This window comes from Lineus longissimus, chromosome 2, assembly GCF_910592395.1.
Source record: "Lineus longissimus chromosome 2, tnLinLong1.2, whole genome shotgun sequence".
Taxonomy (NCBI): domain Eukaryota; kingdom Metazoa; phylum Nemertea; class Pilidiophora; order Heteronemertea; family Lineidae; genus Lineus; species Lineus longissimus.
In genome coordinates, this window is record NC_088309.1 from 20387393 (window position 1) to 20412416 (window position 25024).

The 25024-nt window shown below is 40.6% G+C and overlaps 3 protein-coding genes and 1 pseudogene across 19 annotated transcripts in view; 2 read left to right on the forward strand and 2 right to left on the reverse strand.

The window, feature by feature from the left end:
* Positions 1-110, reverse strand: part of LOC135483821 (solute carrier organic anion transporter family member 74D-like) — a 4362-nt gene extending 4252 nt beyond the window's left edge. Inside the window, exon 1 of the mRNA XM_064764870.1 lies at positions 93-110. Within this exon, the coding sequence (XP_064620940.1) occupies positions 93-110 (18 nt within the window). The remainder of the gene's footprint in view (positions 1-92) is intronic.
* LOC135482995 (uncharacterized) overlaps positions 1-6224 on the reverse strand; it is a 22500-nt gene extending 16276 nt beyond the window's left edge. The window contains exons 1-4 of the mRNA XM_064763485.1: positions 6061-6224; positions 1645-2453; positions 1342-1428; positions 758-1015 (exon numbers count right to left, since the gene is read on the reverse strand). Of these exons, the coding sequence (XP_064619555.1) occupies positions 758-1015; positions 1342-1428; positions 1645-2371 (1072 nt within the window). The 5' untranslated portion in view covers positions 2372-2453; positions 6061-6224. The remainder of the gene's footprint in view (positions 1-757; positions 1016-1341; positions 1429-1644; positions 2454-6060) is intronic.
* An 843-nt stretch (positions 6225-7067) lies between these two features.
* Positions 7068-8615, forward strand: LOC135482996 (uncharacterized; annotated as a pseudogene).
* The window catches only part of LOC135482789 (FERM domain-containing protein 5-like), a 54053-nt gene continuing 37587 nt past the window's right edge, over positions 8559-25024 (forward strand). For 14 of the 17 annotated variants that reach the window (XM_064763151.1, XM_064763155.1, XM_064763159.1 and 11 more), the window contains exons 1-3: positions 8559-9575; positions 21745-21849; positions 23316-23375. In XM_064763151.1, coding sequence (XP_064619221.1) covers positions 9465-9575; positions 21745-21849; positions 23316-23375 — 276 coding nt within the window. In that variant the 5' untranslated portion in view covers positions 8559-9464. Of the gene's footprint in view, positions 9576-17715; positions 17731-18274; positions 18409-21744; positions 21850-23315; positions 23376-25024 lie in introns of those variants that run through there. The other 3 variants (XM_064763154.1, XM_064763157.1, XM_064763163.1) reach the window with 3 other exon arrangements.

A 25024-nucleotide genomic window follows, 5' to 3' on the forward strand; every position in this document is an offset into this window, starting at 1 on the left:
CATCCAACGTTCCTGGGTGACCTGATCGGAAGATGCGCATTTTTGTTACGAACCTGTCATAGAAATGAATTGCATGTGTATTTATAACATACCGTTAGTGAAAGGTGCATGGTTATGTAAGGAGAAGTTAGTTACATGCAGATTTCCCTTTTTAATGATATTTTCGTTTCAAAATTAAAGCCACAGCAAATTCGATCACAAATGGCAAATCCCCAAATTAATTGAAGGAAGCGCTTAACTCAAATGGTAAGAACTATTCCGTCCAATTTTCTCAATCAAAACTGACAAAAGGGAACCAATGACGACAATCACAAACTTTCTAGTGGTATTGGACAGTTGAATGTGGGCCTCAAATCACGAATATGGAACACGTCACAACAGGTTACTATATAGATGTTAATGAAAAACGTTATAGGCTAAATAGGAGAGAATGGTTATTTAGGATCAGATCGGAAAGCTAAGGCGAGTGTAGTCTAGCATGGTGGTAGATAACGTTTATATATACATTCCTTATATTTACATAAACACGAAGGCCATTATCAGAACAGTTTCTAAACAATCGAAATAACACAAAATCAAAGATATTTGGATGTGAAAAGAAGAGCACAACAATAAAGTTGTTTGCATTTCCGTAGCAGCCTTATTTAATGGCTTGCATCCGAACTATGACAGCACAAGAGGTTGATACTTGATGGGTTTCGTGGTTCTCTCTGGAATACGTAAACAGGACGATGAGAAAAATGAGAAGTGGTCCTACCTTTCAAATCTACCTTCTCATCGCCACCTCCTCCACCCATCATCATCGGTGACTCCGTAAACGGGCGTTTCTTCTGTTTCTTGTTGGCTTTTTTCTCCTCTTTCTTTCTTCGCTTCTCGGGGTCATCTTTCGGTATTGGCAGTTGCCTCGGGAAGAAGAGTAGTGGGATGCCGGCCAGGAAGATGATGATGCCGCATGCTAGGAATCCTACCCACCAGGCACCCACCCATTGGGGATCAAAAGGAGTGAGGTTCGTGGCTAGAAAACAAGGTAAATTTTACATTTAATTAAAGAGTACATATTACATCAGTTTTCCTTTATGTCGTTGCCAGGGGGAAATTTGCCCTTGTGCCCTTTGGATCCATATTGGTGACCTAATGACTTTTCAATGAGGATATTGCCATTACAGAAGGATATCGAATACGACACTGTATTAAGCTGTTAATTAAAGAAAGCGGTTGCCGAAGTCAACATCTGGTGAACACGACTACACATTACTTTAATGATAATTCTGGTAACAAAAAGAATGGCATTTTTATTCTTATAATGCTGGTGCAGCCATTCAAGCTGGTGCCGTAACTTACGCTTCAGGTCGACAGGCTTGCTTGTGAACACAGCTCCGAGCACAAATCCAAGGATGGGTGACAAAGTCCTCAGACTGAACAGGATACCTGAAAATATTCCGTAGAACCAAGAATTGATAAAGATCATTCTTGAGTGGTAGAACTGATGACAATATGCAGGTTAAGAGACACGGAATGACTAAGATAAGCCATTTAAGAAATTCCTTCCCAATAAGGATGACACCGAAATAAAAAAAACCGTCAACAGGTAAAGGTACAAAACCCTGTAGGATCGACATTTTAGACGTAAAAAGGTTGGCTTACCCAGATATATGGAGGACACGTGCTTCTTCACATTGTCATCAATGAAGGTCATTCCAAGAGACCAGAGCGTCGAAGCAGCAATTCCTATGATGACCTGTGCGATCACAAGCGTAACATAAGCCCCCGTGCTCCGAGCCGCAACTTCATCTGACAACTCTTCCTCGCATGCGTTCGTATCATTCAAAGCAGTGTACACGCTCTCATTCCTGATGGTGCAAAGACTTGATTTAAGAAGAGCCATAGGCGGTGTTAACTGCTCCGTTGAGTTGAAGGCAACTTCAGTCGCTTTGCTCTCATGCATACCGCCTCCCCATATGAAGTAAGGCATCGCACTGAGGACCCCGCTTGCTCCGATGAACAAGCCCGAAATCCCGATGACCATGGGTTTGTGTGCCTTGCTGGCCATGTAGCTGACAGGGATGACAGTTATCAAGAATCCAATGTCATTGGTGCTGGTAATAAAGCCTGATTTTGAGCTAGGAAAACCGAAAGCTTTCTCGATGGTTGTCAACACTGATACAACATATGTTGCAAGTGCGCCATAAAAAGCGACAAGAATCGCCAAAGATGCTGTGAAGAGTTTTATATTGGCTAAAGGTCTCATGCATTTGGGTTGACATGGTCCCAGTCCACATGTTGTTACCACTGGTTTCTTTGGCTTCTCTATTTCGCCGTTGGGTTGTTGAAGTTCGAGGCCGTCGTTCAGCGGAATGCTTTGGTCACCCATCCTGCCGGTCAGCTCACTGCGGCACTGATGCGGTGTCTTCTAAGCAAAGCGCTTTGCCTTCACGCAGCAAAAAATAACAAGCCTGAAAAACAATTGGAGTACTGTAAGGTAATGGGTGCGGCAAGCAAGGCCTTCTTGGCGAACTCATTGATCATTTAACGGCCTTTACGTTCTCCGCCTCTTCCTTCTCCACGACGGTTCCCCTCTTTGTGCTCATCTGACGAACATGTAGCCTGCCATGGCAGGCATGGTATTGGTAGTTGAACATTTCTGTAAACGGAACAGGGCAGCACAATCATATATACGATCACACAAACTGATAACCGAGTCTGGCCAGGGGTGCTCGAGGGTCCGGTCAAGGAGTAGGCTAACACAGATCAGAATTGACGCGCTTTCGCGATTTCGAAAAGGTTCGACGAAAGGGATAGCTTACCATCCGACTATGGCGAAATTGCAACCAGCACTATGGGGAAATCTCGCTAATGTTTAGATAAAAACGAAATTGTACTAAGAACAATTAGAGAGGTCCCGCATCCAACGAACGACGTTTAAGGTACGAATTTGTAACAGGTGGCGTCAGTGAGTGACTTCTACAAACTATAACAACCTCCCCCCCGCGCTATGGAGCACATCGACATTGTTTAGCCTATTCAGTAAACGAAGAGCCAGATACGACCAGTTCTTTATTGACATTTCGTTGATTGGCTTCACGAAGGATCGTTCAAAAAAATTTCGTTTTCGTTTGTCACTACTCGACACCACAGATCAAACAAAACCATTGATAAGATAGTGTCGAAATAGTGCCTCGATGTGGGGCAACGCTGGCAAATACAGTAGACAGACCTATACAAATTCATAGGAATTCACTTACACTAGAATTTATTTCCAGGTGATAACTGTCATGACTGTTATCATCAAAGTCACTAGTCTTCGAATGAACAACTCTGCTTGTTGTCTTCATTCAGGCAGCATAATTATGACAGGCAGACATGCATGGGTAAATCTATACAGGTCCAATGTTGATGTCACCAGAGTCCTTCAATCTATCTTTATTGAAAGACTCTGATGTCACCAAAGGTTTGATGAGGTTATCGTGGTGACCTGAACTTTTTGATCAATCAATATGATTGATCACTGCGTACTATACCTGGTCTAGTTCAGTAATCAAAACTGTCAGATGAAAAGCACTTAATTACGAATATCACGGACTGAAGTGTATACCCTACTTTGGCGACATTGAAGATTAAATCTTACACTTAAGACAATATAAGTCAAGCTCTGGGTTCTAAGTAATACACGTTTGCAAACAGAATGAAACTCAAGTAGATTATATTCAAGGCGTGATCAACAAGGAAAGATTTTGCCATTTGATACAACTATCGAAGTAAGTAGTCAGTGGGTCTGACTGGCCACGCACTTCCGAAAGTAGGCTTTTGAGACTATGAAACCTAAGCTTGCCGACGACATCATAGAAGTGACATTTAGCAAAAACACATGAGCGAACCATAAATACAATATACATGTACATGTATCAATACTGATTTAGCTAAAATTGGGTTGTTTATGTCTAGCAAACTTCTTTCCAAAGGGCGCCGTGCAGGTCGAGTATATACCTGACAAAATAAATATGACACTGTCGATATAGAGGTATCAGATCCAGATAACGGGACGAGTTCTTCCGATAATAGGTCGCATTTCAGTGCTGAAAGTATAACCTATGTCTATGCCAATGACCAGGCCATTGACCCAGCAGGTAATGATTGATAAGGGCCTATTTACGACAAGTTTGGTGGAGATCGTATTCCGTCCAAATCGACTATTCCCAGCGGACCTCAAAGACTTTATACTAACAACTTTTTAAACACCAATGAATAAGGAAAATGCAGGAGTTTCCAAACTTATTTCGGACACAAAAATGGGCGTGACACCAGCAATAAAAGCTTAGGCGTTGAACTTCGTATATTGAAGTTTCAAAACCTCCCTAATGCGCGAAGATTGCTTAAAAAAGGCAGCTTTTGCCCAGGCATATCGATCAGTTGGTTTCGCGCCCTATCAATGGTGTATACTGGTAAGTGTATAAATACTTGTCTTCCAGTCACTTGATCCACGTTATAAGGTGAAAAAAGAGGAACTTTGAAAAGAGCGATATTTCACATTGGTTGCACATGCTAATATATTACGCTAAAATCCATTATGACTTCGCTGACAAAATCGAGAACGTTTTCTACCTTCTTGAAAAGAATACAAAGACAATATTTGCAATAGGTTTCTTCCACTTCGATCCCGTAAAAACGCTCTCAAAAGACAATCAGGCTTTTTGAGGCCATCCAGGGCCCGGATCAAAGATAGGTCACGATTTGAAACGTTGTCTGTCCATGCAGTGGAGACCTTCGAGTAAAAATGAGTGATAAGAAGGGAACATATATGGAAAAGGAGGTGCCCATATCACGTCATTTAACGCACAGCTCTCCGGATTTTGGTTTTTCGCACATCAATGCATTATTTGAAAAAGGATTTATGTTTCATCTGAAAATGTTTAGTCGTTACTTTCCCATAATCGGATCAAGCATGGCCAAGAACGGGGATTTTTGGCGCGCGCAGCCGTACTTTCGTGACTCTCGTTCGTTGTGATTTGACGCAATTTTTTTTGTGGGTATAAGGGAGATATCATTTGGGGGAAAGGTTATCAAGGAATGCCCTCGATTAAGATGTGCTGATACTCTATAGCGTTTCGGTCACTATTGTTTTCTTTTGCAATTATCGTGCTGGTTACGCTTTGCCGAGGAAAATACTTTAGCTATAGGAAATGGAAATGAATGGTTGATATTTTGTGGTTTTATCGTTAAAAAACGTTTCTGGTAAGGATTGTCCTTTTAGACAAGGTCTAGTTATCGGCTGATCAAATGACCCAAAGCCAATTTATAAGTCAATGTATTAAATACAACCATTTAAATATCTGAATGTCGGATTCAAGTTTGCCCCGGAGCTTGCCCATTGCTCGAACTTGTGTGCGACATGAGCGTTGAGTGCAAAAGTGCTAGTTCTTAAGCAGGTGCGGTGGCTTACTGAATTGGACGGTCATCGCGCGTTCCTGTCTTTGCCTGGCACGATCATCTAAGCCGCTGGTCCTAATAATTGACCCCGTTGTAAGCAACGGTTGCTATATGGTTGGCTATAGATATAGTAGTCGGTGACAAATAAATAGTCAGTCTAATTCGGGATTGGTCCGGAAATTGCTCACAGGGAACTTATCTCAGTCTTTTATAACGGGACAGGGACGTTAGTTCCCCCGCCCCCCGCGGTTCCCTTTCCTCCGGCCTGTCACAACTATAGTCGCATCGCGTCGCCTTCGAATATTTTCTTTAATTCACGCATCTTTATATAATTCTTTTATTTTACAAACAAGGGTTCTTTAGTATAAACTGCTTCGCTGCGCTATGTTTCGGGTTTGCCTTCACATGAAATTTTTTGAGGGATTCATCAGCAGCCCATTTTAAATGTCTGGCCTGTCTAAGATTTCAGGAATTCAGGCGCAAACACCCGCACAAAAAGCAAATTGATACCAGTCCACTGAATGGCAGAGGCTGTGACCATCAGCACCAGTCAATCATCTGATCAACAGTGCAATATCACGATACATTATTAAAGACAATGGTAAAAATAATTATGCTTATAAAACATGGTCTTACCTTCACCTTGGACTCTGAGACTGATCGTGTTCTTTCCTTCGTCAGTCAGTACAAAGGCCTATCAGTCTATACAAGAGCTAGGGCTTATACTCTCAGGTATACTATATAAGGAGTATTTTTGCAAATACTGCAGAGTCATTACAATAACAAAGGCCCTTGTTGAGTTTCTGAATGCCGCCGTGACCCAGGCACGTGGTTTTGCGATGACCTAGTTAAAGTTCTTTCATGACTTCTAAGTGATTTTCAAGAGAGCATCGATAGGATCCTTCAAAGAGGCCAATCAAGATTATCATTGTTGAGTTCACCAATCTATGCATCTTGACCGGGTTCTTGACTTTTTAAAGGTTAACCGTCTTAAATTACCTGTTCGTGGTAATCAGAATGTTTTTCTTTGAGTATTATCCCTTATGGTGACAATATGATAAACTTATCATGCAGAATGAGATTGGTGAATTCAATTTACCATGGTGAAGTCAGGTTGTGCGATGGTAAATATCATCTTATTATATTAAAATGCTATTCTCTAAGATTTCACTGTTCACCACATGCTTTCAATTACCATGGTGACGTGAATTGTGGATTCCATGGTGAATAAGGAAACAAATTTCTAGTAACTGAGACCCTCGCAGATTCGAGATAAAGGGAAAGTATAATTCCATTCCCAACGAACGTTTAATACATACCCCACAAATCGTACAAGCCAAGTCTGATTAGTTGGTTGCGTAGCCGTACGTACGTACGTACGTACGTATGTTTCGAATATCTTAACCTACCTATAATCTACATTGAGAAAGGTAACGCGGCACAATGATTAGATTTGTTGAGATTCATGGATCAAATCCACATGTACAATATTATTGGCCATTGGTGATCTTCGGCAGGTCAATTGTCTTTGCTTGCAGTTATCACGGTAAAGCCACATTTCTAATGGGCTTTTGAGAATTTGTGATCTTGGGCAAGTCACTAATTGGGAAAGTACGAAGGGAACAAAAGTCACACGGAGCGAAATGACTGGGGGCGAAACGTTCTGGGAGCGAATCTACAGGATACCCACTGCCACCTATCGAAGTTCGAATATACCAGTGGCGCTACATTTGACTTCGTCTGGTCGCATTTCAGCTGAATAAAACTGCTTTTTGCGGTCTAATACAGGAACCGACATGTCACTCTACTAACAAAGATAATCCCGAAGTGTTATAGATACATTAGATCCGTATCACACAATGAAATTAATCGTAAAGAGTACGTTTTTTGCCTTTCGAAATTGCTTCCTGACATGCTGAATCGCTGTGTACACTGACATTGACATAGCACTGAGTGTTGGCATGCATTGAATGTTGTGTCGTGGTGTAGAAGCAAATGTAGTCCTCCAAGAGAATCGGTCATATTTATACGAACATGATACGCTAGTTGTGAGGTATTTTTGACCATGTCATCTGAAACGGCGTCCAGCTGCCCTTTGAAGATAGATCTCGCGATACACTGTGATACGGACTGATGATACAGCAGGCAACTGCTCTGACTTTTCTCACTGTTCGGCCGGTGCAACTCGATCAGACATAACTTTTTTCCAAATGCTATGGTGAATGGTCCATTCCTAAATGCTTTTCCGCATTGTACATATATGATGGTCAAGACAATACTAACATATCATTTTTTGTTTTTCCATTTTCATGTTCTTGCTTGGCCTCTCCTGTGACGACTCCAATTTTGATCTTCAAAAATAAAAAGGGTAAGATTTCTTCAAGTTTGTTGACATCAAAGCTTCTTTTAGTATCTTCGATCAGCAGAGACGTATGCAACAGTTTCCCAATAAATGGGTCTTTGATAAATTTGTTAGCAGATCTTAAAATTTGCATTCTCCAGTTCTAAGTCCGTTTGATGTTTACCGGTAGCGCAAAAAATGACCTGACAGAAGGATCTGCTCCAGTTACTGAACTTGAGAGTTGTAACTTTCACCTTACAAACTATTATGCAATTAATAGTATTATAACCTTTTTATTTAATTTCTAGTTGGACTGCTGTTGCAACGTGGCGCTGGGTTGCTAATGATGACAACTGTGGTATATGTCGGATGCCTTTCGACGGATGTTGTCCAGATTGTAAGCTCCCTGGTGATGACTGTCCATTAGGTAAGAATCTTGGTGGCGTCCTGGGAGCCCTAACTACTGATCAATAGCCAACTTCAGCTGGGGAAACTTGCTAGAGATGACTTTCAGTTTTACAAATAAGACCTTTTCCTCAGTTTTACTAATTCTGTTGAAAATATGTGATTACGCTTTTGATTAGTGAGACTTCTCTGTGATAGTGTACCCCTTGAAGTTGAAGTCTGTGTGAAAAGAGTAATTCCTTGTGATATCTTCTAACTTGAATTCATTTCTCTTCAGTTTGGGGCCAGTGTTCCCACTGTTTCCACATCCACTGTATCGTCAAGTGGCTGAACTCGCAACAAGTCCACCAGCTCTGTCCCATGTGTCGCCAGGATTGGAAATTCAAGGAATGAAACTGTCGTTGTCAAACTATTGTGCTATCTTTCCATTCGTGTCAAAATGTGAGGACAAGAATTGAATTGATTCTGACCATGAAGGTATGCTAAATTTCAGGCACAACGGTTCTGCCTCTAATGGATTACTCTCCGACAAGGCTTGTATCAGTTGACGGACTCAAAATGTTGGGCGACATGACCACACCCAGATGGCCTGTCAATTCCGGTGAAAACAGAACGGACGAAAGTTGACTTGTCCATGATACGTGGCATGAAATGCTTATGGGAAGACAGGCCTTAAGATGTGGTCATCTATGCATGAAAGTCTGAGGTTCTGCAGTTCGGTGATAGCTTACTGCATGTATTTCTTCTAGCAATTATGGCTGATTGAGGGTGCTGATCTTTGACCTGGTATTCAAACTGGCCTACAGAAAGTGCCAAGTATAAAAGGAGATTCATGTCTTCAACAGATGAATTGTTTATATACATGTATATGTGACTGACTTCCTCAGAAAATGTTAAGAGGTGGACTGTCAGCTGCTGCCATCTACACTTTATTGGTGTAACTAATCCAGTTGGATGCTGTACCCTGCTGCCATCTATTTCATTAATCAATTAGGGGCCTAGCCTCGAAACCAAATATCAAGATATTTTTTGTTTAGTTCTTACTTGCTGTCAATTTCCAACCCAAAAATTACGTGATCATGTCTTTAATTATATGAAATAAAGTGTGAAGTGATATGAGAGTCATTTTCCTCTGGTATTTGTGTATTAGGCCTATTTTTCAACTCGGTCATAGCACAATCATGGGTTAGAGATTATCACTAAATATCAGAAAAGCTGAAGCTCGTGAGAAAGTAGCTGTCAATTTCACCAATGTTTTCGTAATTTCAAGGATATTCTGTGCGAAATAAGCAGTATGCTTCGCAAGAGAAACAATACAAAATCAGGCAAGAAAGATGATATTGTGGAATATACCTGCACGATCAGATTTCTGGATGATTCTGATCCTATGCAGGTCACTTTCCAGGTGAGTTACGTCATTTGTCAATCAAATGAATGAAAATGATTGGCGGTTGTCAATTACATGTCATGACTGATGGGCATTGTCCAGAGGTCAGTCCTGAAAAATGATACATTGTGGTTACTCTAAGATTGTGAGTACCATACTCTTTTTTGTGGCCATTTTTATGGTATTGAAGGGCAGGTAATGAAGTCCACAGGTACAGAATTCATAAGTCCCACAACCCGCTCCTACTTCTCAGGCCTATAAAAATGGCTATCACCCACTTATTGAACACCGATCATTTAACGAAGTACCGACAGAAGTTTTATAACTAACATTAGTAAATGTATAAGCGAACGAATGTTTCCCTTAAAAGGGGGACTATTGGCAGGAGCATAGGGGCTAATATGACCATCTTCTGGTAACTGATATGTACACAGTGAACGTCATAGTACCAGCATAAATCATTTCGATGTACTGTGAGATTGAGAGACCCCTATTGGCGACTTCGTATAACTTGATCTTGCCTGCCTAGCTACTGCCTATATGTTGTCCCCTTAAAGTAACGATGCCAAAGTATAGGTAAAGGCCAACTCAACTGTGCATGTTATGTTTCCCAAATTGCTGTGAAAATCATGTTCAGATTATCATCACCACAGTGATATAGTATTGGTCTAATACATATTATAAACAAAGTGGCTATTCTTACGACTAGTCGTAACTTAGGATTTATGCGATTTCAGAGATTAAACTGAGGATCTAGGGAGATATAAGACTAGTGTAAAGGAAGGGTTAGGGTTAGGGTTGGCGCTAGGAGTAAGTGTTAGGGTCAGGGTGAGCGTCAGGGTTAGGATTAAGGCCCAAAAAGGTGAAAATGATCGTCGTAAGAATAGCCGCGGCCTATTATAAAATGTGTGCAAAAGTAAGTTTGCTGTCCTGCCCTTGATAGGGCTGACATTGAATTTAAAAAACAAATCAACAAAAGTAAAAACATGCTTTTCTATAGCGCTTGTGTCAGTAAGCTTGGTCGGTATCTGCTCACAAGCGCGAGAATCTCTCAGAATGCTAGAAAAACAGACCAGGCAAATCCTGGACTCCATTGAAAACTACAGTGGAACCCCGGTCGGCGACCACCTCAGTAACGCGACCACCCCGCGAACACGACCAAAATTCTCCGGTCCCGAATGGTTTTCTCTCTAATTCCCATTAACTGGCCCTCGCTAACACGACCACCCCGGTACCCAGACCGCGACCACCAGCTTGGTCGGTCCCAAACTGCAAATTAACCCCGCTAACGCGACCATGAGGCCTAATTGCCGTAATCAACCATGACTGCATGGTATCAATTGGCACCTTCTCGCAAATCCGTGTTGATAATTAGCACCTCGAACACAATGACCATGGGAATCCATATGAAAATAAATGATGTGTAAGTGAGTTTGATCTTGGAGGAACTATACTTCAAGTATAATTCCTCCAAGGTTTGATCAAATGTAAGCGCAAATAAAATGAAGAATAAACTTTCTTTTCGACTCACGGTTTGTTTTTTCATCATTTAGTATTAAATGATGTCAAGAGGCATGCACACGTAGTTTTTAGGACAAATAAATTATGTTGATTAGTAAGAGTACCGATACTCAAAGTAAAGAATGCTTACTACGTCGTAATGTTGATAAAATACGTTATTAAAAAGATGATTTAATCAGTACCAGTTCAAATTGGCTAATGTTAAAGCAGGAAGACATCAGGAAGAATTCTCAACATCTTCTCACATCACCTCTCTCAATGTTAGCGGGAATATTAGCTTGACATCAAGAAGGGCAGCTGCCGATGGTGTGAATTACATGCTTGTTCTAATTAGCATGCTCAAGTTTTAATGTAATGTTTGGTCTAATTAGCTCTCGTCAGTTTATTTACTCATTTACATAAGTTGCAAATTAAACGCAAAACACTCAAGAAAATGATTTTTTATTCGTAATATACACACAAAATTATCGAATCACCCGGTGGCGTAGTCATTAATGCATGTCAATGTACACACAGCAGGACGATGTTTTGGCGGGAAAACCTACTTATGATTCTTAAATTCACTAACGCGACCACCCCGGTAACACGACCACTTCGGCTTAGTCCCTTGGGTGGTCGTGTTACCGGGGTTCCACTGTACTGTTTTTCCGACATTTTCATTTTATGAAAAACTCTCTGATTTCCCAAGACAAGCAAGCTTGGACAGTTGGAAGGCATGCCTGATTCTCGGCAAGCTTTGATAATGATTCTCCTATTTGAACTTGATTATGAGACCAACACTCTTCTACTGCAGTATCGCTGCTCCCTCTTGTCTGGATGATAAGAATACACAATGCAAAAAATATCACCACCTTGAATCGGTCAATGTCTGAAAACCAAGTGTGCTGTATGGTTCCATATTCAATAAAGATGACCATGACATTTCCCTGCTGGGTTTCTCTTTATGTTTTATGTCATTCAACCCATCTGTTCAGCCTATCCCTAATCCTCTAGTGATGCAAGTTTCCGCTCTAAGCGTGTCATGTCTGTAACCAGGTGACAATAAATCTTTCAAAGCATAATAATATTCCTGTTCTTTCCTTGCCGCCCACCTGTTCTATACTGGGTGCCTGCCCTTCGGGATGTATCAAATTCTAAAATGGCGCCCTGAAATCATTAACGGTTGCTACGGCAACAACATGTTTATTCAGTGTGTTATAAATCACTCCATTGTCTTGTAAATTTATTTCAACAATTTATTAAATTTATATATAAAATTTGTTTTATTATATAAAACAATGCTCATGTATTGATTTTGAACGCAGGTTTCACAAATCACCGATTCCTGTCTCGGGTACATGCTATGATAACTGCCAACAAGATGTTGGTCAGCTTACATGACGTCAAAACTCCGACAAAATTGACATCTTGCAGTCTCTGTCGCAACAGTGGCTACCCTAGTGACAGTCGGCGCATTGTATCCGCAGCGGAAGTTTTGCTATGGTACCCTATTGCTTGTGGAATGTTGTCAATGACCACTGGAATAAGGCTATAAGTTCTCACCCTGTCATTGAGGTGATGCATACATGTACAATGCTTCCATGGCCGCGACAATAAGTTGATGGCATGTATGGAATCCAAATTAATTTGCTAAATGACATTGTGCTAATACCTTATCGTGGAAGAACACCATCATTCACAATTCAGTGTGCTAGAAAAGAAACCCAAGGCTACTCATCGGGAAATTAATGAATGAAAACTTGATTCAGTCAATCAGTGAAGCTACTTTTGGAATCCTACTCTGTGCAATACCAGTTGACCCTCCTTGCCAGATTGAGACTTGTACATACTGTCAAGCACAAAACTCCCCTGAATATATTATTGGCCTGAAACAATAGTCATCCAAACAAAGTCAGGTTTTTGAACCGTCGAGGTCATTAATTCAAAGAACCATTCTTCTCTGTATCTGAAGTACAATTCCCATTTTAGAATGAGACCAGCCAGCTACCGCATCATTCCTGAGAAGATAGGTTGGATGGTTGTTACTGTTTTATAGCAAGTCTCATTCTCTTCATTCATTCCCGAGTCTGCTCACATTCTTGGGAGACGATTTTAAATTGGATGATGGAGAAATGAGACTTGATACACAGTTATATCATCAAAAATTTGCATATTCCTAATGACAAAGCGGAGGTTGACTACACAATTTCATATGAAGTTCAATAATCCGACTGAAAATAACTATTATATTTGCCTGATATTCAGTTTTTTATGCACAGCAGTATAATGGCTGTTCTGGCGACAAATGGACCCATACACCCATTCACCTGGTACCTTCTTTATACTGCTGATAAACTAAGAAACGCTGGAAGCAGACGCTCTTGAGTCATCCGTGTGTCATCTCCTGCCAGTAATCCAGGGTCTGATCTTCTCTCGCATGCGGTGAGCACATTCGTTGTGGTGACATGCTCGGCTGTGATGTGAGGGCACCCTTGAGAGCAGTCCTGGGTTTAAGACGAGATTGAGATAATTCTGTGCAATGAGCGAGACAGCAGAATCGCGATGGTTCTAGATTTTTAAGGAATACAAATCATATAAATCATAAGTAAGTGTCATGATGACGTAAGTATGTACATCGAACCAGACAAGATCAGACCGGACCACATTCATGCGCGTTTACACGACAAACTTATCTACTCTGATCCGGATCGATCTGGATTGGTTTAGTCCCGTGTAAACGGCCCTAATATTTGATGGAATATATCAAGCCATGCCCTTGGAGCCTTAAAACAACATGCGATAAAACCATCTAATGTAATGGTGGCTGTGAGCACGAGTTAGTTCCTGTCTCTTTGATTTCCCTTGGGTCCTGTCGGGTTAACCTTGGCCCCGGGACGATCTGTGCCATTAAACATAGCTGCATGGATGGGCAGGTGTAGACTGCCTGATGAATTGACTGATTTTGCTGATCCTTTATCTTGGCAAAATAGTCCTGACAGAGGCCCAGGTATTTTGGTGTCGAAATCTATGATATTTTCACTCTCACAGCATCAACTTGTGAGAAAGACTATGTCTTGGACTTGCCGGAATTGTGAATGTGGATTCATGCATTGACTTGATCAGCATGGCAACTGGGCATTATGCATTATTCATCACTGCGACACTGAAGATCCTGCTGTGTTCATTCCGCATGTATAATGCACCAACTAATGAAATGTCTTCAAAAAATAAGATTGAAAATAGCGTTATTTGATTTCTGATTAAAACAACCATCAGAACTTGTGACAGGCTGCTGCTAATGCGTTTAATTAAATCTATCATTTGAAAATGCACAGGCCTCTCTGATTCATTATCATGGATCCTCTGTATAAATTCAATTGTGACTATGTCATAAGACTAGTTTTGGATGAATGTAAATTTAGACAAACGTCACAGAATCATGCGCTTTCTGTCCATGTTTGTATACCAAAAAAAAGAACACTGGAGGTCATCTTTTTGTCCTTAAAATTTGGTAATTTCCGGCTTCCTGCAGTCGGCAAAACGATGGCCACATCTGTGTCAAACCCCAAGCCAATTCCAGCAGACTGGCTTTAGCAGAGACATTAGGGCTACCTAGCATCTAGTTGAAAATTTCGATAATGATCTTGCAAGCGCAAGCTGAAGTTGGATGATGATGGAACATAGTGAAACGTTAGACTCCCAGCATGCCCAATCCAATCTTCCCTGTCGCGGGTTTCTAATTATTTGAAGTGGAAGTTGGTTTCTATGGCATGAATGTTGGCACTAAAAGGAGATGGATTCAGACATTATTGATGTTTCTAGGGCTGTCTTGCCAATTAAGAGCCCGCAAACGAGCAATTTAAATTGCTATGACCTGCAATTTATATTGCATGCAACAATAATCATACTTTTGTGGTTGTGGAGACGCCAGATGCCACGTTAGAGTCACTGTCACAACTAGACACAACAGTCGCCACGGTGGAGACTCTGTCACAACTAGAGACACCAGTTACCACGGTAGAGACACTGTCACAACTAGTCACACCAGTCAAAACAGTTGATAAACTGTCACAACCAGACACACCAATCACCATGGTGGAGACACTGTCTCAACTAGACACACGAGTCACCACGGTGGAGACACTGTCACAACTAGACACACGAGTCACCATGGTGGAGACACTGTCTCAACTAGACACACGAGTCACCACGGTGGAGACACTGTCACAACTAGAGACACCAGTCACCACGGTGGAGACACTGTCACAACTAGAGACACCAGTCACCACGGTGGAGACACTGTCACAACTAGAGACACCAGTCATCACGGTGGAGACACTGTCACAACTAGACACCAGCCACAAGAGTGGATGAACTGTCACAACCAGACACACCAGTCACCATGGTGGAGACACTGTCACAACTAGAGACACCAGTCACCTCATTGGAGACACTATAACAACTAGACACACTGTCACAACCAGGCAAGCACCAGTCACCACAGTGGAGACTGTCACAATGAGACACAACAGTCACGATTGAAACTCTGTCACACATCATTATGTTGAGACAAACCACCATAGTGGAAGTCTCACAACCACCGATGCCAGCATTCGTCTTGGACACATTGCCAGCATGACAGCCAGGCACACTACACAGGATGTAGCAAAAAAAGTGACTTGCAGCTCGAGGGGGCTCGCAATATGAACATCTGACTAATGATATTGTCTTATTCTGATAATTGGTGGTTTGCCATCACCATTAGTTAATTGTTGGCATGAAGGGTTGACATAGAAAATAGCAATTATGTCAACTGTAATTGTTTCACCCCACACCTTTCTAGTCTATCATTGGGGACTGTAATGAACAGTCAACCAACTTTAGCTATAGAAAGCATATTTTATATATATATACTGATCTATTTCCATTAAGAAAAAAAGTGGATCATAATATTTATTTAGCCATTTTACCAGCAAACCAAATCAATATGATGTATAATGGATAAAGAGTATGTAGTGCACTATATATTGACATCTCTCGTGCCTGGTTGTGATTTATGGACCAATCTTGGGGTTCTTGCGGAGACGACATTTTGAGAAGAATGGTTGGTTGGATCAGGGGACATGGGATCTGATGCACCTTTAGATCATTTAAGTCACCTTTGTGTTAATATATTGACATCCACTTGTGGATAAAGTATAAATATTTGTTTTTATAGGCAATTTTGGTCCATTATGCAAATAGAATGCATTGAAAAATTCAGATTTGCATTTGTATATAATCAGTTTGGCATGCTCATTATGTGAGTCATTAATCTGGCTGAAAATCTAGGCATCTAGGGGGACTGGAAAAGCTAAAAAAAATACGAGCTGTCCTCTGCTGAGCTGAAATGTGTCAGGCGAGTGAAAAAGTTATAAAATGGCTATCAAGAGAGCAGTCAATAGAGCAAGTGCGAAAGGATTCATTTATCTGGTGCAGAATATAGCCGCACTTACACCACCTGAAAATGGACCACCAATCTTGGTTCGGGAACCAATGCCGCACCATCGAAAATCCACCAAGCGCTTACACCAGCGCTGTAGCTAGTTATAAAATCCGGCTACAGATGGCGCGCAAACAATAAGCAGAACGCAGAAAGCCTAGGCAGAAAGCGCCATTTCGAAAGCGCCGCCTGGAGCCGAACCATCTAACTAGCTAATTGCCGATCCATTTGCGCTTACACCACGACAAAGCCGAGCTTTTAACAAGCCGGGCGAATTTGGACCATCAAGCTTGGTGGGACAAATTCGCTCGGCAATTTGTATCGGCAATGGATTGCCGAACCAATTTGTCGCGGCAATGTGGTGGTGTAAGTGCAATTGGTCCACCAATATTTCGTGGTGTAAGCGCAGCTTATGTATTTTCAGATGTTATAGAAAAATCAGCTGCAATAATTTGTCCTTCCTCTATAGCAACAAGACGGGGCTGGTCTACTCTACAGTGTCCGGAGTGTGACTCTTGCCAGGCATTGTCATCAGATGTTGTCATCCTATTTCTTCTGGCAAGATTTCAAAGCTATTTTTACATGTTTTCTTGCAATCATTGTTAGAAATAATCATTGATCTTGTTCCACTGGTGTTCCTTTGTAAGAGGATATGCTCCTCTGAACTGCAAAATCGCATCTAAAGTCTGTCAGATTATAAGCTATGGTCATGACGGAAGCCACAGCAAGAGCAATGCATCTGTGAAACATGAAACGTGCTAACCCCAAGAAGAACATCAGACCCAGCTTGAAGATAATCGCTCACTCTTGAGCAATTGCAGCTTCTTGAATTCTCAGAATCTGACTCATTTTCGTTGCCATGGTAATGTGAAGGATGGTATAAGCGTATTGTCGTTGCCCCACAAACCCTTTCATTGACCATGTATGATAGATATAATTCATTAGTTTTTAGTTAGCTGAAGGGAAAATGCCTACCTGAATGCCAGCAAAAGCTCACATATGTTTGAGTCTACTCTAGTTTGGATCAATGCCGAGGTCACTTCAAATAAGTGGGATATGGCCGTATTCATTGACCCAACATAAAAATGCCCAAATGCATTGGCGACTGTCAAAAATGGCCACCACCTAATCATAATGTTGTTAACTTATTGTATGCTTTACCTTCTCTTTTATACAATGCAGCTTCACAAGGTAACATTTTGAGATAACTGCCTTTGCTATGAGTAATTAGTTCTTTTTGTTTCAGCAATGTGTTTATTAAAAGCTTTTTTATTGCACTTGCAGCATCAGAGCTTTTTGTGTAGTCCTTGAAACAGCTTCTTCATTTTGATCTGTGATTTTTGTGCAGACTTTTCATTTAAAATGTCTTCTTTTGTTAAGTAATGCTCACCATAACTAATATATGTTTAGTTTTATTGCTTTGTGTGTTTACATACTGACACAATTTTGAAACTGGTTGAAGCTATTGAAGAATACACCTTTAAATGCACCTTTGTATTTGAAGCTTCATCTAGTGACTGCATGCACCTCACTGCCAGTAAAAGCTCACTGCAGAAAAGTTAACTTACCTCAGCAACTTGACAATTATCACTGTCACATTTAATTCACCATTTATAGCATTGTCACGCAACATCTGTTCCAAATACTTTATATTCATATCACGAGATCTGTCCTCGAACATGAATTTATGAATAAGGGTTTTTACAGTTGTTTGCTGAGCAGAGTTTGTGTCTATCAGCCAGTGTTGAGCCTATGGATTACTAGCTGTCTTCCCGAATGAGGCCACTGGGTAGAATGCATTACTTTACTATCCTGACCCCGGAGAATAATGGCTACAGACGGATGCTTATTTCAGGCGAGGGGATCAATGTAAGTTCACCTGTGCTTTTCAGTGGCAATTTAGGGTGTTATTATTGGGCTAACTCAAAAAATTACCCTGAAATATGCTAATGCGTCATGACAGTTGCCATCGTAAAATTCTCGAGTCAATCACAGTTGCGTTCGTTTGTTTGGATGACTTCAGTTTTCAAAGGATGATTAGATTGGGCTCCCTGACTGATAATATGGGTTTGTTTGTCTAGTATCTGGTCAAACAAAAGCAATCAACTAAGCCCTTTGCTTTGGTCAGTTGTTATGTATAAATGTACCATGTTTTCTAATTGTACTTATACCATAGCCATCAGTTCTACCCTGCTGATCAATGCAGGGTCCTCAGCCATTGCCCACGTCTAATCTTACTGCAACTTGCACTGAAGCCATGCATGCCATAGCTGTACCCTATGCTCCATCCTCCTGGCCTGATGAGTCACTATCACTGAAGCCATACAGGCCATACATGTAGCTGTAACCTGGTCCACTCATGGTCCACTCTTCCTGGCCTCATGAGCCACTCTCACTGAAGCCATACATGCCATAGCCAGTCACCCATGGTCAACTCTTCTTGGCTGATGAGCCACTGTCATTGAAGCCATACATGCCATAGCCAATCACCAATGGTCAACTCTTCTTGGCCTGATGAGCCACTCGAACTGAAGCCATAAATGCCAAAGCTGTAACCTATGGTATACTCTTCTACGCCTGATTATAGTCACTACCATGCCATAGCCTGAGCCCTCAGGCCGGCCATTTCCTGGCCTGATGAGCCACTGTCACTGAAGCCATACATGCCACAGCCATCCATTGATCTTGATATAACATCCAACTGTCATGACTGTGCTCAGATATTTTATGTCCAACATGGCTTGACTAGATCCATAATATTTCCATAAGACTATCTGATAACAGCCCATAAATAACTTTGCCTTGGTTTTATGTGCAAAAATCTGCTGATTGATTTAGAATCTATTCCGAATCCAACAGCAGTTTTATTTGCCTCATGTTGAGTGGATCAGTGTCGTCATACAGTATGAACTGTTTTTCCTGAGTCGCCATACATGGAGTAAAATGAATACAAGAATAGCATATAGCCCTTTAAAAAACAGCATGCTCTGATCTTGTCCACCTTCTGACAAGTCTCATTTCACGCCTTACATGCAGTCTCTGATTGCAACAATGAAGAAAGGCGTTTGTTGCCAGGAAACGTTTTAAGATATCAGATGATCAGTGTTTCCTTCGGCAGTAAGCACCCTGTTTCATGGAGCCAGATGTAAGCCTGAAGCAACATCTCATGCCTTGTAGGCCTATTTGGGAACACGCCTATGTATTGTCCTCGACAAAATAGCCTGGGGAAGTTGATTTTAAAGAATAGATTATAATACGTCGCTGATGTAACAGCTTGCATCAAGCCATCTAGGCCTAACATGATATTGACTTTCCGACCTGATTACCAGGCATTTCGGTCAATGAATGAGGATTTATGAGATTTGAGTGGGTGGGGTAAAAACTAGTGAGATGATCATTGTCTTTTTTCTGCTGTTTTACAGTTATAAGTGCCAGAATCTGTAGCTGCGGGAGAATGGCAACACACCCACTCAAGCAATTAAGCTTATTGCTTCAGTGCGACATTTCATTCACCTATGAATTAGCCTTGTTATTATTTCCTCTTAAAAAAGTTTCCACTGGCAGGAATATTGGCTTCATCATCCAGGTCTGCCTGCAGGACTGTGGATATCAGTAAGGTTCTATAGATAACTTTTGTTAATGGTGTAAATGGCTAAAATTCCCTTAATATAACTTAGGCTGCCGTTTTTGTCATTGGAGCTCTGACAACTCTAGAACTAAGTTTTGATTACAATGTCAACAGAATCTATTCTAGCAAGAACTGTTTATGATGATCTCAAAAACGGTGCACCATGTATTGAGGGATCATGTTCCTGCTAGCTGATTATGTAGTTTAGCGCAGCTGGAAGCTGGAGTAAGAATGGCAGTTGCCCATATTGGTTTAAAAAAGAAATGATGTTTTTGGAAGCATCATAGGACCGAGCATCATAGGACCACAAAGATAAAGGGGTTTTCAGTAACAGTATATGTTGCATGGAACAGAAATAACATGTTTTGTATCATTCGACAACAAAGCTGCTGTGTTGACGTGGCGCTAAAGAGAGTGATTGAAGTTTGATCAGTGTCTGTAATAGTATGATATTTTCATGGCTTGTTTTATGTCTGGTCTGTTCAATTTGCAATCAATGGCAGTGATGGTTTAATGGTGTGTATCACATTCATGATAGGGGTAGTGTATTGAATGGGTTTAATGCTGCCTACTGTGACAGCTAGTGGCCCTGTAGCGAAGCATTCCATATTTGAGATAAGCATGCCATTGCTGGTGGGGGGGGGGGGGATTCAGCCATTAGTTAAATTTATTCTCCCTCATTGCCAAAAAGTCTGGGCCTATAGTCTCCCTTTAGGAGGTTCTGTTGTCTGTCGATATTTGATTTTCTCTATGTTTATTAGAAAAATGTGCCTTATTATCAACAATATGAGTGTCTATTTTCGGTTTCTCATTCATTGTAGTTGAAAAGTGGTATTGATCAGTAATTGTTTTTAAAGGTCTCAGACAGTTTAGTAATTATGTTGATTTCATTTCAACTTTATTTTGCATAAACTTGTGTACACATTTTATATGTTTAATGTTCACTTTAGAGCAGAGTTTTGTACTTCAGTTTTACTTTCAGCAACGGAACTACTCATAAAATTTAAAATTTAAGTTAAAGCATGTTTTGGTTGATTTCATATGATTTTCAAATTGGCTTATGCTTTATTTGGTAATATCAAGTAAGGATATCCAACCTTAAATTCTAATTCCAACCACACAAAATAGAAAATAGAAAAAATGCCTCTATGATAGGTCGATCAGGTATCTATAACTGCACTGGGAGATAAATTCTGGACTGGCAACTTGAATGTACTATCAGAACAAACAGATTCATTTATTATGCTCAAAACATTTTGATTGATTTATTGCATGGGAACTCAGACAGATTGTTTTCTTGTTTAAGTATTGTTTTGTGTCAAGTTAAAACAAAATCATGAATAATTAAGTAAGTAGTTCTAATGTGTTGCTACTCTACTGCGATGGTGACATTTTGTGGGGAGTACCTCTCAGCTTGGTGAGGATACTCAATAATAGCAGTCAAATGTGGTATGCTCTTTTTCAAAATATTTTATCAACTAATCACAGAAATATCAAATCCGCATCCCATCTCATAAAAATATGATATATAGGGCATGACATTTTTTAAGGTAGTTTTCCTTGCTTTGTATTTTCAGAAAGAGACAAAAGGGCAGTGGCTCTTGGACTATATCTGCAAGGAGCTAAATCTGGTAGAAAAGGACTACTTCGGCCTCAGATATATTGACGCGGACAAACAAAGGGTAGGTCCACTATTTTAATCTTGTGTTACCTTTAAAGGGGTACGCCATTCGTAATTACTGGTGGTCCAGGAAAATAGAAATGCAGTTATACAAAATGCGGTAGTGCAGTTGTCATGCATACAACTTGGCAGAAACTTGGTACATAGTATTTACATATCGGTCTACACAACCGCAATGTTAAAATCTAGACTCAGTATGTATTGACGCTATTTGAAATTTTCAAATTCAATGTCAAATTTCAAATCTTTAACGAACGGCGTAGGCCTTTAAAGGAGATTATAGAGAGAAGCTGGGAAGACAATTTGCTTGTCTTCACGTGACCAATCATTCAGCAATGATATAGCCTACAAGCAAGAATCATTTTGATGTACTGTAAGGTAAGAAAGACCCCTATCAGCAACTTCATACTATACAAACTGCTCTTTGCTATCGAATGGAGGCGATCGATTCATACTGTAGTTAAAGCTCAGTGGGATTGCAAGTACAACTTGGTTGATTGCATTGATCGGCTGTTGAAGTTGTGGTGATGCTATCAGTGTTCCAGCAGATCAATATATGCAATGACCTTGCACTTGCCATTTCTGAAACAAATCTCCAAAATTGATGAAAAAGCTGTCATAATAGATCTACGGTAAAGAAACTGCGTTTGCATGTGATCACACACAATACCGGTACTTTCATAATTAGTGTAAATCTAGATATCGAATATCCCCATGGTCACTGAACCCCTGGAGATAATTATAATGGGGATAACTTGGTAACAAATCCCTATGTCGTCTACCAACTACATGTATTCCAAGGCTGCTTAATTGACCATGGTACAAATCACTATAGCCCAACTGCAAACTTCATGCAAATGTATTCCCTGCCTCCGGATGCAGCATTTAATCAAATTATGTTAGTGTGGGAGGATCCAAGAGGGGGGGGACTGCCTTTATTTTTTCAGAAAAATGTTTGAAATTGACAATTAATTTTCGATTTTGAGTGTCAAGTGCCGCTTCTTTCTCTGAATCCTCGACCCGCGTCGGCCAGAGTATAACTGCGTGGTTTGCCTTCTTCAGTGTCATGTTGATTTCTTTAGGGATACATGTTTCCATTCATCATAATCTTATTCCAAAATCTGTCAAGCAGTTTCATGAAAAAGCTATTTTAGTCAAGTTCCTTAATCGACTCTGATTCAAATTGTGCTCAACTGCACTACAGTTAGGGATCCCAAACAGCAATATATCTAACTTGACATCCCTAAAAGGACAATTCCCCCTCTCAGAAGAAGGTATTTGTCTTAGACCTTAGAGCAACCAGCCTATAGACAAACAGATCCTGGAACCGTTCTGAAAATCTACCCAAACGTTTATAGCCTCACCATTCCCTTTGTTGGTGAACAAGACCATCAACTCTCCCTCCTCGTCTGACCAACCACATTTCAGTTATTTCACTTATAAAAATGCACATTGCTTCTTATGCAGAGTGGAGTCCTGCCTGACGCTATAGGCCCTTCCCAGACCGAATGGACCAGGGGCCACAGTGTAAGTACATGCATGAGAGGATGGTCACATAGAACCTTATGGTGTTGTCAAAAATCCATGCTTTCAAATCTAACTGAAGGTGGAGAATTTTATTGGATAGTTTTCTAAACTCTTGCTCTGCACCATGCTAGCTTTTGTGTAATGGGTTAATATAAATTTCCTTATGAAAATTGCACTGGCACTTCTAAATCCTTCTTTCCTATGCCGTAATATATTCGATCATTTCATTATATTTTCATGATGTCCTAAATTTTGCCCTACATCAATGCTTCTTAACAGTCTAAGCTGATGTCAATCACATTTGATGCTCCAAACCCACTTAATACAGCTCCCTGATCAAATCTGAATATTGAAGTATTAGATTATTGACAATGCTGTCAAGTACACTCATCTTGACACACAAAGCTGCAAGATCGCTGAGTCCTTTCAATGCATCCTGGCAACGAGTATTGCATTGCAATAAGTAACCTTCAAATTGCAGTGCACCATTCTGTGCACTTCTTCTTTCTAGACTTTTGTCATTTGATTACCCCCCCCCCCCCCCCCCAGATATTTACAGGTATAGTAGATCAAATTGAATCTTACGAATGTAGGGCTTGGCATCAGCATCGTAGGATTTTACAAGGATGCTTCTCGCACTCTTCTGTTATTTTTACTAAGCATGCACGGATATAGGCAGTCATCTGATGTGACAGATTGCTGTTCAACATAACGCTACCCGACATCTTATCGATCTCCAGAAGTAATATTGACATCATGAGGTGTCAGAATGGCAAGGTGAAATCAATTGGGGTATTGGTTGGTGTCCTGTTGCTGTCATTAGATACCCAGGGACCCCAGGGAAGCTGGAGAATAGGTCCATGTCTGTGATATATTTCTTAGTTGTTCAGATGATCCATTGAAAGAGGTATTTGCTGTTGCTGAGGGGGACTTTCGGCAGGAGCCAGGGGTCAAATTGGTCGTCTCCAAAGAAATAATGAAGACATCTTTCGATAACTTATGTAACTTAATCTGGGGTCACCAGCTGGCTGCTGCCTATAGCCTCCCTTTAAAAGCAGATTTCTGTTACCTCACCATGCTGTTTTCTTTGTGTGATGATATTGTACTGAGATTTTTCATACTCTGATGATAGCAAATTCCCATTCCCATAGTCTTTGTATTCTTTGGTGATCGGAAGCTTATGGATAGAAAGTGCCTTGCCCAGGGATATGAACAGGCTGTCTCTATTTGGTTTGGTAGATTAGATAACTCCCCTTTCCAATCTTGGGAACCTACCATCCTTTAGACACCTTGCAAAACAGTGATATTTATCACAAGGACCAGCAATAATTATCAAAAAAAATCACCGGTAAAATCAGAAGTTGCTGGATTCAGTATTTATCACAGGTTGCAAAGATGACTGATTCTTGTTGCGAGCAGTCCTGCCATGACCCCCTGCAAACAGGCATTTATTGCTGCTTGCAACAAATATTACAGGTCGCTGTGATGAATGGCTTAATTGTCTACTATAAGGTTTGAATTCCAATCCAATCACCTTCAATTCAGTTTTAATTCAATTTCAAACAAAAAGGAAAACATTTTGAATAATGATACATGTTATAATTATGGAATGCAATGCTGATTGATTTTGAACTAGATGACTATATTTC